This window comes from Amblyomma maculatum, chromosome 11 (assembly GCF_055883805.1).
Source record: "Amblyomma maculatum isolate TAMU_Amacu chromosome 11, ASM5588380v1, whole genome shotgun sequence".
Taxonomy (NCBI): domain Eukaryota; kingdom Metazoa; phylum Arthropoda; class Arachnida; order Ixodida; family Ixodidae; genus Amblyomma; species Amblyomma maculatum.
The window spans coordinates 124,030,731-124,050,026 of NC_139354.1; the positions used below are offsets into that span (position 1 = coordinate 124,030,731).

The 19,296-nt window shown below is 47.5% G+C and overlaps 1 protein-coding gene across 2 annotated transcripts in view; it reads right to left on the bottom strand.

Moving 5' to 3' along the window:
- Window positions 1-793: 793 nt before the first annotated feature.
- LOC146174891 (uncharacterized) overlaps window positions 794-19,296 on the bottom strand; it is a 134,595-nt gene continuing 116,092 nt past the window's right edge. For both annotated transcript variants that reach the window (XM_084583241.1, XM_084583240.1), the window contains exons 9-10: window positions 3,451-3,537; window positions 794-930 (exon numbers count right to left, since the gene is read on the bottom strand). In XM_084583241.1, coding sequence (XP_084439367.1) covers window positions 847-930; window positions 3,451-3,537 — 171 coding nt within the window. In that variant the 3' untranslated portion in view covers window positions 794-846. The remainder of the gene's footprint in view (window positions 931-3,450; window positions 3,538-19,296) is intronic.

Consider the following 19,296-nt stretch of genomic DNA (forward strand, 5'->3'; position numbering starts at 1 on the left):
CCGAAGCACTCTTGCCAGTCGAGGTCGGCTGCCGAAGGGCAGCAGATGGTCGGCCATTGGTCGGTAGCCCCGCTGAAATGTGTGTAGTGTCCTTCCAAGGCGGCATTGGTCGGTAGACGGCCAATGCCGCCTTAGGAAGACACTACCATATCTCAGCGGCACGCTCATAAGGAGTACCCTAATGTATAACGCTTCAATATATCTGAAATCACAGAGCTATAGTTTGAAAATACGCCCTTCAGGACGTAGATATATATCATCGTAAACTATGCCGTCAAAACATACGCACATATGAAATGGGAAGCACGAATAAATTGCTATCTAGCGTCCTGGATAGCTGGATTCAGATGCCACCCTCTAATTTCGAAGGTCGAGCCCTAGGATGTATCATATGCCTGTTTGACTATGGCAAATGGTCTGCAGGCATAGTAAAATTACCAAATAATGAGTATCCTGCCATGTCATCTTCTAAATGCTGCCAGATATAGACATTAACAAATGTCAATGGTTCAGTTTCATAATGCCCCCAAATTATGATTTATTTTTATTAAATAACAATCGTCAAGAAGAATATGAAGTTGGTACTGTTTTTTAAATGGTGTATGCTAAGCTTCAGACTATATTCATGTTTCTTGAAATCAGCTGCCCGAGTTATCACGAAGCACAAATCGGCAGCTCTATAAATGCACAAGTGTTTGAGCGCTAAGTTTATAGCGGGGATAACTAAGCTGTGAGCTGCGTGTGAAAGATAGAAACATATATTTTTTCACTTTCTTCTGGAGAACAGCAGTATGCCAAGTGTAAGGACGACCATTTATTTTTGCATTAAAAGCACATTGGAGCATTCTACTCTCGACCTTTGCAATATATGTCGGTATGGCAGAAATCCTTGCAGCACCATCCTGTTCGAAAGCCTTGAAATTGCTCGTTCTGAAAAACAAAAGTTTATTACACTCTTTACGCACAGTTAGAATACTAACGAAGGACATATATCGAAGGACATATATCGTGCATTTAAATAACCACAACACATTGCTTGCGCACAGTGCATATACAGAATGCATATTTCTTTTACGCTAAACTCTCTTCATTTCTTGGCACTAAAATTTTTGTCCCTGAATTGTTTCCAAGTCGAGCAGAGGATTCCGTAAGCTGCATATTTCACCTACACAGGGTCATGTTGTGCGCTGTAGTTGGCTGTTCTGGTTACCGATCTTGAAAATTTTCACAGCTTTAATAGTGCGAGCCATATCCCTGTCCTAGTCTCGTACTGATAGTATTGAGGAACAATATTGTTTTTTCTACTTTGCCAAAAGCTAACCGTAGAAAGTGACAAGCAGTTTTTTTGTTTATCAACAATGGTTGTGAAAACTGGTTTCTGCCACCTGCCAGATGGCGCAAACAAGATTGTACGAACTCAATCCTGTCCCTGAATTTAACGTCATCTCAGTGTCTTCATTTACAAAGCGGGTGTCTTTGGAAAAAGACACCCATTTGTCTTACCTGCAAGTGTAGCAACGGTGCACCCCTCAAGGTGCTGGTCTCACCCCTACACTGCTCAGTATTGGTACTCTCTATTGGCTCCCAGCAGACCATGTTGCTGAACTTGATACATTTTACACCGGCTTTATACTATTGTGTTCTTCGGGTTCTCCGGGTCAGAGGAAGGATATGTTGCAATGCCACCCAGACCCCTACCATGCCATTGATTCTACAGTTCTTCTCTCTCATACTATGCAAAAATTCCGCGTTCATCCTTCACACCCACACCAGCTTCCACTGATGCCTGAAAAAACTAAATTCTCTCTACTTTCAGATACGGCCATTTCCGTTTTGAAGTGCTGCCGAGCTAGCGGTACTGTTGCATTGCCTTTTCGACGTCCTCGTCTTGACGCTGATGCTCACTAGAGATGGCGTCTCAACAAGTTTCGGTAGGTCGTAAACTGCATTCTCTTCACGGAAACGCAGATAAACGCTTTGGAGAACACTCTAGATGGGGACTACATAGAGCTTTTATTCTCCATACTAGCTGAAACCTCGTCTTTAAGCTGTTTTCTACGGGCTCCCCTTATCCTCTGCACATTCTTGTCAATCTTTCTATCGCAGTTTATCCGACAATATTTTACAACTAAAGGTGTACGTTTACTTCTGTAAGCAGGACCCCATCCCGATATTATCTCCACCACCACCACAGCTTGCCGCGATATCCAGTCTCCCAACGTTTAAATCCCACCATTCACTCCGGCCGTCCTCTGGCGCCTATGCAGCACTATGCCTTGCTCTTTACTGCTCAATGCCTACGGTGAAGTTCTGTACCAATTCCTGTTTCTGAAAACCACACCAGGTACTCAAACCTCCACATCTAAACACTTTGGACCCACTGTATACCGATATCGTCGCCTTTGTTCATGCCCTTCTTTCCGGAGTGTAAATCTGCTATGACTGATAGTAGATGTCCTCCATATAATAGAGAAGGGCATAGTAACCTTCGCATTTACTGGCAGGCCGAGCAAGTCGTTTGGCCTTTTTAAGAATTAAACTCCTTTCCTCCAACTACTACCTTCGCATTCAGAGATTAACGGAAATTTCCCCATTATGTAAACCACGATACACTTAGCCGGACACCATTTGTCCTCCGTTCCAAGCCTTCCAAAGAAGTGTGAAACTGTGCCTACGTCACGCTATTAGGAACGACTTCCTCCTGCTTTCTCTGAATTATCGCCTATTGCAACCGTTTATTTCAACTGTCATCATGCCTGGGCCTTATTTTCTCGATTCGCTAATGACTGATTTTTTTCATTACCCTAGCCACCTCTACCTGTATGCATATACTTTGCCACCTCTGTCATGACTTCCGTTTTCACTTTGCTTCACTGGAAGAGTGTCGATGTTTGCCCGAACCATCGACATGCCTGTCGTCTGTTTTTAGAGAAAATGTCCTGGTATCTTACAAATCTGCTACGAGTGTCTACTGTGCTCCATGTTATGGAAGCCAAGCATCATCAAAAGAAGAAAAACATACAAGTTTATTCTTCATTTGTGGTTATAAATTCGAAATCGCGTGTATTTTTATGGTATGAGAACTGCTGAATTTTACTTCCACCATCGAAAAAGGTGAGTTTTACATCTTAAAATATCATGAAGGAAAAGCTATGCTCCAATTTCCTGTCTCAACATCCGCAGAGAAGGGAACGGTTACGTGCACTTTGCGGCATACACGGAAGGATATGCGAAGTAGAACTCTGGGAGACCACGTGCTCGATACGCTTTCTCAAAGAGGAGGAAGTATCATTGGAGCACAATTGATAAAAGCAAATTACCTTTAAAATATTTGTACAATCTGCCGATCTGAAATACGTAATTTCTTTTTCGGTTGGTAGGATAAACTGAGTAATATTTTGTTGCAAAATGAGAAGTTACTCTCCCAAATAAATTCGATATCAATATTACCTGGCATGAGCTGTTGCTCATGTAATATCCATAAAAGTATGACTCTCCAATCTTACAGTAGTGCCTGCAGGATTGCAAAACATTCCTCTGTAAGAAATGAAAAAATGCCTTTATTTGAAGTTTGTGGAAAACATTTTTTGCCACTTATAAAGAAATGCTATTCTACGTATAGCAAATCTTTTATGGAAATATAAAAAGTCAGTTCCAAGAAAAAAGTGAAATTGGGAAAGGTGCCCCACTAGAAAGGTAAAGTGAAACATCTGCGCGAGATGTAGCCTGCCAGTGTACCCATTGAATTGGCAAGGAATCATTGAAAACTAGTATCGGTGTGAACTAAACCATTTGGAGTCGTTGTATGCATGTGGACGGAATTAATATGAGCACACATTACAAGTCTTGGGGCGTTTTTTTCCAGTCAAAATGGCGGTTTTTCAGGCTTGAAATAAAACAAGCGCTATAAGGTTTGATCTGGCGAAAACGGGTAGTAAAGACTTCTAATATTGAATGTCGTTTATTTGGTGTATAATAGAGATGAACTGTAGTTTAGTGATGTATTGTGAAGTGGCAAATATACAGCTTTGGTTTTGTTTTAGAAGATAATTGCATGATGAGGTGCAAAGTTTTAATTGGCTCATTTCGTTAGCTTTTCTATAACCATAATTAGGCCCATACCTAGAATTCGGTGTAGGACTGTATTCCTCTGTTGCTTAATATTTTTCTAATTTATAAAATCAATTATATATAATAGTATGGCGCTGTCAAAAAAAAATGTAACGTGCTACTTATTTTTTTTTTGTTTTCTTTGAACCTAAAATGCATTTAAAATTTGTTGATTCAACGTATGTCTCCCAAAAATCACAATTAGTCAGCAATATCGGTTTCGAGGATACAGGAAATGAGGGAAGTGATGTTACATTTTTCTGCATTGTTACCTTGCATTTACTTTAGACTGGACATCTGCACCAAGAAAATTATCACAGTGTTTGCTAAGAGATGAAATATATACTGGAATATGACACTTCACGTCCGCCACGAGGGCTGTATTAATTTTTATTTCGGGTGACATCCACTACAATAAAGTCGTAATTTGCAACAATACGTGAAATGCTATGATGCCCTAAATGCTGGTTGGTCTAGGCGTTGACAGTGTGACCCGAAGTCTAAGGGCTCCCGAGTGTTGTATATTGGAATAAAATCTGCCGTGTAATTTCACATGTCATTCAAATTAGGTTCGTCATCACATGCCACATAAACGACCCGCCTAAACACGGGCAAGAGCGAGCGTTTCTGCAACACGTTCCTGGGGAATTCAGTAATTGCGCAACGCATATGTGCCTGAGTTACTCGTCGAGTGGAAACTTTCTAAAAGAAACTGAACTATAGGAAGGCGACAACATATACTAAGAGTGTAACTTGAGGAGTGTTAAAAACGTCTCTTGTGACAAAGTCGTACCTTGTTCACAGCAAGCACAAGAGACAGAGCCTAATGCTTTTAAAAAGATTATTTAGGAAAAAGAGTTAGCGAAAAATCACAGCAGCTTTATGACGTAGAAGCTATCAACAATCTTTCTGCTAATTTTAAACCTTTTTATTTAATCTTTAGGGCACTTTTTCTACTAAACTTATGTAACTCGTCAAAATTCTGAAACGTTTTTGACATTATGCGTAATTTACGATTTGTGCTGGTCTGCGTAGGAAATGTAAACAATTGGCTGAAACTCTCTAATTGATCAAACATTCCAATGGACTCTGCTGATAAGAAAAAAACAGCCTTTGTAACGCCAGACGGCCTTTATGAGTTTAATGTTATGTCATTCGGGCTGTGCAATGTGCCTGCCACATTTGAACGATTTATGGACGCAGTTTTGGGCTACCTAAAATGGGATATTTGTCTTTGCTATCTGGGTCTTTGATGTCGTCATATTTGAGAAGTCTTTCCAAGAACACGATGCCCGTCTAGTACGTTTCTTGAATTGTCTGCACAACACCGCCCTAATTATAAACCCAAAAAAGTGACGCTTTGGAGAGCGCCAAGCGCTGGTCCTAGGACACCTTGTCGATGGTGATGATGTAATGCCCGATCTCCAGAAAACTACCGCTGTTATGTCTTTTAAAACCCCACAGACACTGAAGGAGTTGCGCCGTTTTCTAGGGTTGTGTTCTTATTTTAGACACCTTATTCATCACTTTGCTGACGTTGCTTACCCATTGACGTGCCTTTATCAAAAAACTCCACTTTTGACTGGACACCAGACTGTGAGGCGTCCTTCCGTCAACTGAAGTTTCTATTAATATCGAAACCCATCCTATGTCACTTCGGTCCTACTGCAGTGACAGAAGTTTACACGGACGCTAGTGGAATTGGTCTCGGGGCAGTCCTTGTCCAACAACACGATGCACGAGAGCATGTTATCACGTACCCACGTCGTACCTTGAGCAAGCCAGAGCGAAACTACACATTCACCGAACAGGAAAGCCTGGCTGTAGTTTTCGCTGTGCAGCGTTTTCGTTCATATTTGTACGGACGGTCGTTTGCTATCGTAACTGACCATCATTCACTCTGTTGGCTACGGAACCGTCGAGACCCATGTGGTCGCCTCGCACGCTGGGTCCTCCGGTTACAGGAATATGACTTTGCCGTTGTGTACAAAAGCGGAAGGCGTCTTGCAGACGCAGATTGTCTTTCTAGGATGAAAATGGCCACGACTGGACCTGACAGCGACGATTTTAACAATTATATTGTTAAGGGAAACTTACACAGCGGTAAACGCCAGATAACTCTCAGAAGCACACACCACCAGCACGAACCCAGCTTAGCCTGAGCGTCGTCTTTTTCACAACACCACACCAATGCGTCGTCGTCATCTAGATATTGTGCACCGTAACAGTATTCCCCGCGCGGGAGAAGCACCGTCCCGATGCTGCCTACACAGGAGAACTTGAATGGTATTGTTTCAGACGGGCGACGTGCACAATTTCTGTATGAGGCGTTGTGGAAGGATACCTGGGTTGTAGAGGGGCGATCTCATAGGTCACATCGGTGACTTGTCGCAGGACGCAGTAAGGACCCATGTAACGAGGCAGAAGTTTCTCGCACATCCCCACACGACGGGCCGGAAGCCAAAGAAGCACGAGGAAACCAGGAGGGTAGTGGACGTCTCGGTGATGTAGGTCATAACGACGCTTTTGTGAGCACTGAGACGCGCCAAGCCAGTCTCGAGCAATGTGGCGGGTGGCATCAGCGCGGGCGATGGCGTCCGAAGCGTAACTACAGGAAAAGTTGTCAAGAGGCAGCAAGGTGTCAAATGGGAGTAAAAGGCTGGGCCGAAGAGTAGATAAAAGTGAGAGTATCCGGCGGTATCATGGCATGAGGAGTTATAGGCGAACGTGATGAAAGGTAAGGAGATGTCCAAGTCACGATGGTGATCGGACACATACAGAAATAGCATGTCGGTCAGTGTGCGATTAAGGCGCTCAGTAAGACCGTTCGTTTGCGGATGTTAGGCCGTGGTGAATTGGTGACGAGTAGCGCATGAGCGGAAAAGATCATGAACCACTTTAGAAAGGAAACAGCGGCCACGATCTGTGAACAGTTGACGCGGAGCGCCATGAATCAAAATTACGTCCTGCAAAAGAAAGTCAGCAACGTCGGAGGCGCAGCTGGTGGGGATGGCCCTGGTTACAGCATATCGGGTAGTATAATCAGTCGCCACAGCAATCCATTTGTTTCCAGACGTCGACGTCTGAAAAGGCCTAAGAAGATCGAGGCCCACACGAGAAAACGGTTCAGTCGGCACTGAGATTGGTTGCAGGGGCCCACTAGGTTGAAGCGCTGGTGTCTTACGGTGCTGACATAGATCACAAGCAGCGACGTAGCGACAGACAGAAAGGTAGATATGAGGCCAGAAAAATCGTCGTCGCACACGGTCGTACGTGCCTGACACTCCCAAGTGTCCTGCTGCAGGGGCGTCGTGAAGTTGGGCGAGGAAAGTAGAGCGCAGATGAGCCGGAACAACCAGTAAAAGGTCCGCGCCATCTGGACGCATATTGCGTCCGTATAATGTCTCGTTATGGAGCACAAACATGCTGGCGAAGAATCGGGGTTGTTGTGTAGCTGGTCTATAATTGGTTGCAGGGCAGGGTCCCGACGCTATTCGGAGGCGATATTTATAAGGTCCGATACGGACAAAATGTAGTCGTCAGCAGTATGGTCGGACAAATCGGGAGGATCTACGGGATGGCGGGACAAGCAGTCAGCGTCTTGGTGTAAGTGGTCGTACTTGTATACCACAGTAAATTCGTACTCTTATATTCGCAAGGCCCAGTGACCTAAACGGCCAATGGTGCCTTTAAGTGAGGACAGCCAACACAAAGCATGATGGTCTGTCACTACACAGAAAGACCGCCCAAACAAATAAGGGCGAAATTTGTTCTGCGCCCAAACAAGTGCAAGACATTGCCGCTCTGTAATTGAATAATTGCGCTCAGAGGACGAAGGCAGGAGGAAAGCAATGATGCGGGAGGACCCATGCTGGGATTGGACAAGTATCGCACCAATACCATGGCCGCTAGCGTCAGTGCGCAGTGCGCAGTTCGGTAGGTGCAGAAGGCTCGAAGTGCGCAAGAACAGGTGGTGTAGTGAGGGCGAAAATAAGCGTCGTGAAGGAATCGGCTTGGTCGCAACGCCATGTGAAAGGTACGTTTATTTTCAGAAGAGAGGTAAGCGGACGAGTGATCTCTGCGAAGTTTCAAATGAAGCGGCGGAAGTAGGAGCAACGACCAAGGAAGCTTCGCACGTCACTTGAGCTACGCGGGGTAGGGAACTCGCGCACAGCGCAAACCTTGTCAGGATCGGGCTGCACACCATTTGCATCAACCAAATGACCCTGGACTTTGATTTGGCGCCTACCGAAGCTGCAATTTTTGGCGTTCAGTTGAAGATCGGTGCGGCGAAAAACGGCCAGGACTGTAGAAAGTCGATCAACGTGGGTTGCGAACGTGGAAGAGAAAACTACGATGTCATCTAAGTAGCATATACATGTTGTCCACTTGAAGCCACGGAGGAGCGAGTGCATCATGCGCTCGAATGTCGCAGGAGCGTTACAGAGTCCAAATGGCATCATCTTCAATTGATAGAGTCCGTCGGGGGTGAAGAATGCGGTTTTCCCGCGATCCCGTTTGTTGACAGCAATTTGCCAGTAGCCTGAACGCATGTCGATGGAAGAAAATTAGCTGGCACCAATGCAAGCAGTCAAGCGCGTCATCAATTAGCAGAAAAGGGTAAACATCTTTCTTTGTTATTTGATTAAGGTGGCAATAGTCCACGCAAAATCTCCAACTTTGGTCTTTCTTTTTGACCAATACGACAGGGGGCGCCCACGGACTGCAGGAAGGCTCAATAATGTTTTGCGCCTGCATCTTGTCAACTCCTTTCTATATAGCATGCCGCTCAGTAATGGAAGCACGATAAGGCCGTCTGTGGGTGGGGCTGGCGTCACCCGTATTGATTCAATGGGTCACAACGGATGTTTGGCCCAATGGTCGGTCCCCGAAATGAAATATATCAGCGTATGACAGCCAAAGGTCGGAGACAGCTCTGGCTTCGTCATCTGGCAGATCCGCAGATATCATGCTTGAAAAGAGGTTCGAATGTGAAGGAGCTGATATATGCTGCTCCGACAGATGCTGAGGCGTTAAAGCAGCAACTTCGCAGTTCACCAAAGGAAACAGATCAGCAAGTGCGATGCCATGGGGTAAAACTTTGGTCGAACGGCTGAAGTTAAGGACAGGAAGATAGGTGCGGTTAGCAGTGACAGTCACAATGGTATGAGGGAGTATGATGTTGCGACAGAGAACAACATCGGTAATTGGGCAAGTGACGTATGTGCCGTCGGGAACTTCGGGGAGTAGGGCCAGTGGAACATTAATAGCAGCTTCGGGTGGTAGACGAACAAATTCGGTGGATCGGAGGCAGGGCTTGACATCGGTGTTTTCAGGGCAGTAGGGCAGGTCTAAGCGAAGAAGGCCAGTTGAGCAATCAATCAGGGCAGAATGAGCCTTTAAAAAGTCGATGCCGAGGATGAAGTCGTGAGGGCAGCGGTCTATAACAGTGGAGAGGACAGGGGTAGTGCGACCGGAAATACTGACGCGCGCAGTGCACAGTCCCACGACGGCAGCGACACTTCCATCGGCGACACGAACGGCGGATGAAGCGGCGGGTGCGACAACCTTTTTGAGACGGCGGCGAAAGGATGAGCTGAGGACTAAAATTTGGGCACCAGTCTCAATGAGGGCAGTAAGAGGGGCGCCATCCACACAGATGTCTAGAAGGTTGCGGCGATGAGCGAGGGTCAGCAGAGGAATGTCGGGCTGGGTCGTCAATGCATCATCACCTCCGGGAATTGCATTGGTTAGTTTTCCGGGAAAGCCAGAGCAGTGAGGAGATGATGGACGGTGAGGTAGGGGCGAGCGGGACCTCCGAGTCTGAGGCGACGGTGAGCGGCTGGACATGCACGGGTCTGGTGAGTTAAAGTCACGAGAGCGCGTATCCCGGAAATGGTTTGGGTGTGGATATTCGGAGTGGCGATCACGAAAGTAGCGGGGTCGAGGTGGCGAAATCCAACGGCTGCGGCAATGACGAGAAATATGGCCGACACGTGAACAGTTGAAGCAGATGGGTCGGTCCTCCTAGGTCCGCCATTCGTCCGGATTTTGGTAGCGGTATCGGGTCGGCAAGGGCGCAGTTGGAGCCGCAGCTGCTACCACTGGAACGGTGGGTTGGACAGATGGCTGTGCGTTAGGTTGGAGCGAGGGCTGTGCGGAAGACTGGCCAGAGTTGAAGCCCACGTTCGCGTTGAGGCCCACATTTGCGAACTCCTGGCGAACAAGAGATTGCATTAAGGCTATTGTAGCATATGACGGCTGAGGAGCGAACGCAACAGGCGCCATAGCTTCTATCTCTCGGCGAACAATCCTGGTAAAGTTGGAGGGATGAGATGGCAGCTGCAGTGCTGGACTGTCTTCGCACGAAGACGTAGCAGCTTCGCGTCTTAGATCGCGAAGCTTCTCTTTGCACATATCCCAGGATGTGATATCATCTTCATGCGTCTCAATCCAGACGCGAGCCGTACCCGCCAGATAGAAGATGACGTTTGCGAGCATGAGGCTCGCGCCCCAACGATTGTGCTTGCTTACGCGCTCGTACATAACGATCCAGTCTTCTACATCGACATGGTCGGTGCCGCAAAAGGTGCTCGGGTCACGAGGCTGCGTAAGACGACTGTGGGAGCTGGTGGTGCAGCTGAAGCTTATGTCGCGTCGGATGGCATAGTGATGGTACCAATCTGGCGGCCACTACGGAGATCCAGGTTTCCTACGGGTGCACTTCCATCAATCCTCCACCAAATGTTAAAGGAAACTTACTCAGCGGTAAACGACAGATAACTCTCAGAAGCACACACCCCCAGCACGAACCCAGCTTAGCCTGAGCGTCGTCCTCTTCACAACACCACATCAGTGCGTCGTCGTCATCTAGATATTGCGCACCGTAACAATATCTCGAGCCTCGAGCCAGCGTTCCCCTCCCCGACACGAATATGTTCAAACGTGAACAGCAGAGTGATAGCACTGTGCAACCTCTCTTTGCCACCTCCTAAGCAAGCGGAACTACAAGCCGTTTTTGTGTGCGGGATGCCCTTATATGGAAAAAGTGTTATTCGCCTGTCGGCCAGCGATACCTACTCGTAGTTCCCAAGACGCTTTGCACGGAAATATTGCGTGTCAAGCATGATGATCCAATTTCTGGGCATTTGGGTCGGTTCGAACACTCCTCCGTGCTCAAGAAAGATTTTAATGGCCCAGAATGCGCATGACGATTGAGCAATACGTTGCCAGTTGCAAGCAATGTTAGCACCACAGACGTTCCACTGCAACTCCATCTGGCTTGCTGCACCCTGTGAAGACCCAGACAGCTCCCTTTGATCAAGTAGGCCTTGAGCTCATAGGTCCGTATCCGAATTCCTTGGATGGAAATAGCTGGATTGTAATCTTCGTGGGCCCCGCCGGGGTGGTACAGTGGTAAGACTCCCGACCACTGTCCGGAATTCCCGGGTTCGAACCCGACCTCGGCGGCTGCGTTTCGATGGAGGCGAAACGAAGAGGCGTCCGTGTGCTGTGCGATGTCAGCGCACGTAAAGATCCCCAGGTGGTCGAAATTACTCCGTAGCCCTCCACTATGGCTCCTCTCGCTCTCTCTCTTTTCACTTTAACTCCCACCTTCATCCTTTCCCTTACGGCGCGTTTCAGGTGTCCACAGACACAAGTGTGACAGATACTGCGCCTTTCCCTTCCTATGAACCAATTATTATTATTATTATTATTTATCTTCGTGGACTATCTCACACGTTACTGTGAGACCGCCGCTCTTCCATCTGCTACGGCGCATCAGGTGTCGCTTTTCCTGCTACACACGGGCTGCCATGAATTATCACTTGGGGTCGACAATTTACTGCTGATGTTGTTGAAGAGCTCATGCGTTTATGTGCCGTAACGTCCCGACATTCGACGCCATACCATCCCCAGACAAATGGCTTGACTGAGGGCGTCAACAGAATGCTGATAAAAATACTAGCCATTTATGTGGATGCAGGACATAAGAACTGGACTAGCCTTCATTACGTATGCATTTAGTACCGCCACGCATGAGACGACTGGATACAGTCCATTCTTCCTGCTGTATGCCAGACCGCCATGCGATGCCCGATGCGCCATGCCAGACCTGGATACTCCTGCCCTTCTCAAACCGTGAAGATCGCTGCCTGGCTGAGACCCTCTGTCTAGCCGAAGAAGCTCGGAGAATAATCGCCCGTTTACGGTCTGGTGCTTCACAAGAACGTTCTAAAGTACGATACGATGCCAGTCACCGGCGTGTCACGCAGTCTATAGGCAATTTAGTCTGGCTGTGGCGTCCAGCTCAGTGCCGCGGCCTACATCAAAACCTTTTGGTCCACTATGACGGCCCATATGTGGTTGTAAAACGCATCAGTGATTTACCTTATGCAATAGCCCGCCTGACAGCATCGGCTCGTTGGTCTGCCAAAACTTAACTATGTCATGTTGCCCGCTTGAAATCGTGTCAGCCTTGCACGACAGATGAACACGCCCAGAGGTCGTGGGCTGAGTAGGGGAGAAATGTCACGCTACTGACGACGATGAAGGATTGTGATGGTGTCAGAAGAGGAGGAAGAAGCATTGGTTTCTGGGGGCTAGTAGGCTTCACCTTGTCCCGCTGCAACAGCACTGTAAATAAACACCCCCTTTTTCTTATTTTACTGTAAAAATATATTTCAGCAACCGTTTGACAAAAGTCAGTGCATCCGTAATAAAAATATCGGAAGGAGGATTCAGCTCCGCAAACAGGTAGGAAACTATAATTGCCTACCAGGGCACATTTTGAACGCCTAGTTCTTCAAAATATTTCCGCTTGATATATCCCATACCAACATATAACTTCCTTAAAGCTATTCCTAAATAAGCAAAAAAAATGTCACTCACTCAAAACAATTTACTCAATATTTCAATAACCGTCAGTGATGCACATATGGATATGGAATTCTGTAAACCCATTATTATAGTTTTTATAAGTTTCATCAGTAGCCTGCCGCGATTTGGCTTAGTATTAGAAAAATAATCGCTCTCAATTTAGTTCACTTAGGGATGTAACTTGAATCTAGTTTCCTCTTGTGTACCTGGAGGCTTTCGCTCGGCTTGTGTCTTTTTATCACATTGAAGCTATGGTATCCTACCTGTGCTTAATATCGTGTACTTATATTGTCACGTGTGCACAAAGGCGTGTAAAGACCGCAGAGGCGGTAACACAGAGAGCCCGGTGCTGGCGAAGAACAGGGACGTACAGTCCGAGCTCGAGACAGGAACTTCGTCGTCTTTTGCTTCTCTTATTTGCCTTCTTCATACTAGCATCATTAGCTCTCCCAGTGAGGAAGCATCTACCCGATGATCAAGGAAATTCACAGACTCACGGGGAGGGCGTCCTGGCGTGATAAGGTTTGAGTCGAACGACGTGGACCATCTCTGGGCTTGCGGCACGACTTGAGCGTGGGGCCTCGTGAGGAAGAACTCGATAGTTGCGAGTGCCAACGCGGTGCAGAGCTCGATAAGGACTGAAGTAGCGGCGCAAGGGCTTTTCGCTAAGTCCGCGTCGTCGAACTTAAGACCATACCCAGACAAGGTCACCCGTCTGATATTTAACATCGCGGTGACGCAAGTGGTAGGGCCGCGCATCCTGCACCTGCTCATCTACTGCTCACAGATGCGCGCTTAGCGAGCTAGCGGGTTTCTTTGGCACGTTGCAAAAATTACGCTACGTCATCGTTGGGGTGGTCGTCGACATAGGGTAGCATGACGTCGATTATTGTGGTGACTTGGCAGCAATAAAGAAGGCTAAACGGTGTCATATTGGTCATTTCTTGGACGGCTGTAATATACGCGGAAGTTACGTAAGGTAGGAATGCATCCCACGTTTTGTGCTGAACGCCCACATACAATTAAGTCATGTCAGCAAGCGTTCTGCTTAAACGTTAGGTTAATCCGTTCGTCTGGGGATGGTAGGAAGTAGTTCTTCGGTGTCTTGTGTGACCTAAGTCATGACTATGCTGCATAAGCGCAGCAGAAAAAGTACACCTCGATCCGTGATCACGGCATAGGGAGCACCGTGGCGCAGGACGATTTACAGTGCAAAGACTTTTGCAACTTCAGTAGCGGTTCCTCTCGAAGGAGCCGCTTTCTCTGCGTAAGGTGTCAGGTAGTCGGTGGCGACTATTATCTACTTTTGTCCAGAGCTTGAGGTAGAGAATGGTCCTAACATATGCATTCCGATTTTTTGAAACCGCTGGGAGGGAGGCTCTATGGGTTTTAGGAAGCCGGCTTGCTTGGCAGGAGGGATCTTTCGACGCTGACTGTTACGGCAAGTACGAACGTAATTCATAACTTCATGTCGCAGACGAGGTCAGTAGTATTTTTCACAAATTCTGGCATGCGTTCTAATAATTCCAAGGTGGCCGGAAGCTAGTTCGCCATGGCAGGCATGCAAAATTTCGTTGCGTAGGTTCGTAGGAATGACAAGCAAGTAATGTGGACTCTTGGGGCCAAATGCTTCTTGAAAAGCACGTCCTGTAGGCAGAGAGAAGATAAAGTGCGCCGGTAAGCTACAGGAACTCTACCGCTAGTACTTTGTAGATGATCAAATAATGCCTGAAGATCATTATCGGTGCGTTGTTGCACGCCGAAATGTGTAAAGCTTACTGCGTTGACGAAGACGTCGTCTTCGCCTTCGTCAGTTGGGGCAGGTTCTACGGAAGCCCGGGAAAGACAATCTGCGTCCAGACGTCTACGAATGAATGTGTAGGTCACTGTGATGTCATATTCGTGTAGGCGCAAATCCCATTGTGCAAGGCGCCCTGATGTATTTTTGATACTGGCTAACCAGCAAAGTGCGTGTTGATCCGTCAGTACTTTGAAAGGTCTCCCGTACAGGTATGGCCTGAACTTCATAATTGCCCACACGATGGAGAGGCGCTCTTTTTCAGTGGCAGAATAATTACCCTTGGTCTTCGACAACGAACGAGTTGCGTAAGCTAGTACACGTTGTGGACCCTTTTGGACCTGAACTAGGATAGCCCCCAAACCACAATTACTCGCGTCGGTGTGTACCTCCGCATCAGCATTTTCGTCCGAGTGTGCCATAACGGGTGGTGACTGAAGGCGGGTTGAAGGTCTTAAAATGCCTGCTTCTGCGGTGTTTTCCATTAGAATTGTACATTTGTCGTCGTGAGATACTTAAGGGGAGCGGCGAGTTTGGAGAAATTTGGCACAAAGCGGCGGTAGTACGCGCATAACCCGAGGAAGCGCCTGGCGTGCTTCTGGTCTCGTGGCGGCGGGAAATTCGCAATAGCAACAGTTTTCTTGTTATCAAGAAGGACCCCTTCTTTGGTGACCTCGTGGCCAAAAAATTTAACTTCTTCGTAGGCGAAGTGACATTTGCCTGCTTTAATGTAATGTCGGAGGACTTTATAGCTTGCAGTGCCGCATCGAGGCGACGAATGTGCTCGACAAAATTTGGGGCGAAGATAATCACATCATTAAGGAATACAAGACAAGTATGTCATTTCAGGTCCGCGAGGACGCTGTCCATAAACCTTTAAATGGTCGCTGGTGTAGAGCAAATGCAGAACGGCATAACCTGAAATTCGTACAGACCGTCTGGAGTGGTAAATTCAGTCTTCTCGAGGTCCCTCTCGTCTACCTCGATTTGCCAGTACCCAGATTTGAGGTCCATGGAAGAGAAATATTTGGTGTTGCATAGGCGATCTAAAGCGGCATCGCTTCTGGGCAGGGGGTAAACATATTTTTTTGTTACATTGTTGAATGGTCGGTAGTCAACACAGAACCCTAATGTGCCCTCTTGTTTCTTGACAAAGACGACACGTGCCGCCCAGAGGCTCTGGATGGTCGAATAACGCCGTGATCAAGCATTTCCTTAACTTGAGCGGTAATTGCGGCTCGTTCTTTAGGTAGGACACGATAGGCTGACTGTCGGAGTGGGTGTACTGTATCGTCCGTAATAATCACGATGCTCTACAAGGTGTGTTCGACCAACGTGCGCCAGCGACGCGGACGCAGTTCTGTAGAGATTAAGGAGGTTTCTAAGTATATCTTGCTCCGTATGCGGTAGTGCCAGGCTGATGTCGTAATTCAGGTCGGCGACTTCCTCTTGTTCCGGTCGAGAATCACAAGCTAAACTGTGCACACACGTGGTTTCAGCGATGGCATTAATATAAGCTACCGTTGCTTCTTTATTGAGATACCGGTGTTTGTTAGTGAAATTGGTGAGAAGTAAGTCGACTTTGCCATCTTCAAGGATGACGACAGTCCGAGCAACAGCAATGCCTCGGACGAGAAGCAAAGGTGGTTTACTCTCGACATCTTCAACTCACTGGAAAGTGTGCACACTTTTCCATTTTTTTGCAAGTATATTAAAAAAAAATTCTTTGCTACCCAATTCTTGGCCGATCCCCCTCTGTGGGTATGTGCCATAAGTTATTTGGACAACAACAACCTACTCTCACCATTACACTGGAGCGGTAGGAACAGCCACTTACACGTTGAGAATATGGAATGGCACCGGCAGAACACAGTTCACTTCGTGGGCATTCTCTGTCGAAGATTGAACCGACTGAGATTGTAGATTGTAAGTCAATTATGGCGCCGTTTTCCATCAGGAAGTCCATACCGAGTATAACGTCTTTGGAGCAATCAGCTAGCACAACAAACGTTGCCAGGAAGGTTCGCCCTTCACCTGTGAGTCACACTTTGTACATTACTCTAGGTGAGATCAGATATCCTCCAGCAGTACGTATTTGTGGGCCGCCCTAATCAGTCTTAACCTTCTTGAGCGCCGCTGCCAATGATCCACTGAGTATGGAATAATCGGCCCCAATATCCACCAAAGCGGTTAAGGCGATTCCGCCAAATGAAAAATGTAATTCTTCTGGCGGTGAAGTCTCGATGCAGTAATGTCGAGGTGCCCGGTCTAGGTATCGGTGCTTCGAAGATGTGCGGTGTCGTAGAGAAGCAGTCGGGTTAGGCAGTTGGTCGGGTTGCCGGCTTGAAGTCAACTTGGGCGGCTCGGTAATCGTCGTCGTCGTCTCTGGGTTGTTCTGCGTCGGGAAAGTGGTTTGAGTGGTTGGAGGGTCTAGTACTTTAAGTCTTTGAGCAGCCACACCTCCAGAAGCTGCTGCGTCTAGTTTCTCCTACGGCAATGTCTAAACTGGTCCCGCGGCTTGGGGCAATCGCAGCGGCGGGGCGAAGGGATCCGTGGCGCTTGACTGAATCCGGGTTAGAAAGGCAGCCTGCAATCACCCGTGGGTGCTCTCCCGGCTGCGGTCAGTTAGCACTGAAGAGGAACAAGCGAAGACCCATCTCTTAGTGCGGGCAGCGCCGCCAGACATGCCCAGCTTCGCCACAATGGTAGAACAGCGGCCGGTAGTCCGCGGTTCGCCAAATATCAGTTCGGCGGCCCCTGGCTCACTGGGGGAAAGTCCACTGGGAAGGTGGCAGTGGCAATAGGGGAGCGGCCGGCACAGACGTTTCGTAACGTGGTGTTTAAGGTGGCAAAAAACGGCCTGCGACGGCGGCGTAACACATTGTAGGTGGTTGCGGAAGGCTTGCAAGAAGCGGCGTGGCACCCAAAGCTTGTTGCACTTCGCGAACAACATCGGTGACTGATGCAACTTGAGGCTGTGCAGGCGTAGGCAAGAGTTTCGCCAGCTCTTCGTGCACAATGGCTCGAATGGCCTCAGTGCGTCTCCTGATGACGGGGTGTATCTCTACGTACATGTGGATAGCATTGACACAGTCGTGTGCTCGTACTGCCGTGCCCGCACGCAAAGCGCTCTCTCGATGGAAGTAGCTTCCGTGACAAACGCATCTACGGTCAATACCAAACTGCGAATGAACCGGCAAAGAGCTGCTGTTTCACACCTCTCATCAATAATCGCTCTTTCCGCTCTTCTGCCAAGTTTAGATCGGCGCGGTAAAACAAGAGCTTCACCTCTTCCGCGTACACCATTAAGCTTACGTTCAGATGCTGGATGCGATTTTGAAGTAGAAGATCGGCCTTTTCTTTACGGAGTGTGCCAATAAATGCCTGGAGAAATTCTTCCTTGAATGTGTCTCATGTTTCCCGGTGAGATTCATGATTGACGTACCAAGTCCTCGCCGAGTACTCCCGAGCAAAGTAGACATAGCGCATCTTCGCACTCTCGTCCCAGGCACTAAGGGTGGCCACCCGGTCGAACTAGTCCAGCTATTCCTCGGCGTCTTCATGGGGAAGACCATGAAAGCGAGGGGTTCTCGCTGATGAAACAGGACATCTCTTGTGTGTTCATAGCGATATTTTGTTTGCTTGTAGACTGAAGACTAGGAAGCGGACCGAATTCGGGAGATAGGCCACGTAGTCGTCGGCTGCCCTGGTGAACAGGCGTTTCTACCCTTGGAGTGCGTCCTTGGATGCAGTAGCAGCTTGAAAGGGGCGTCCGGTACATGAGAGATCTACCCAGCACTTCACCATCAGATGTCACGTTGGCAAAGAGGCGTGTGAAGGACGCAAAGCCGGTAACACAGACAGGCCGGGCTGGCGAAGTCCATGGACGTACGGTCCGAGCTCGAGACGGGAACTTCTTCGTCTTCTGCTTCTCTTCCTTGTCGTCTTCATACTAGCAGCAATGTGGCTGTGATTTCTCAGCCTTTTTTTACAACATTGTCACCGTAAACTTTAATAGTCAAAGTAAACAGCTTAAAAAGCAAAATTTATGGAGCTCCATTATTTTATTACATCACGCTTTAATGAGAGCGGAGCTTTAACACGAAGCTTCAGTTTTTGATCTTTGTATAATACTTAAGTCAGTCGATATAATTTGTTCCAAACAGTTCAACGACTATATTTTGTTTTTCTTATGGCAAATTAACTGTGTGTACATGGGCCTTGAAATTACAATTTCACTTACCAACCTTGAAAATTATCGAAACCTGATTGACCGATGCAGGGTCTAGAAATATTTGCCCAACACACTTTGCAAAGGAAACCGGAAATGTTTAGGGGGAGCCTCAGTTCACTTGCCAACGTTTCAATAAGAGGACTGGTGCTCGTCTTGGCAGCGTGATGGTTTTCCCAGTGTTTATATTTCATTTTGCTCCTGAACAGCATGAGATATGCATTCCAACATATCTCCTATATAAAGCTCATCAGAGAAGACCGAGCTGCGTAGTCGA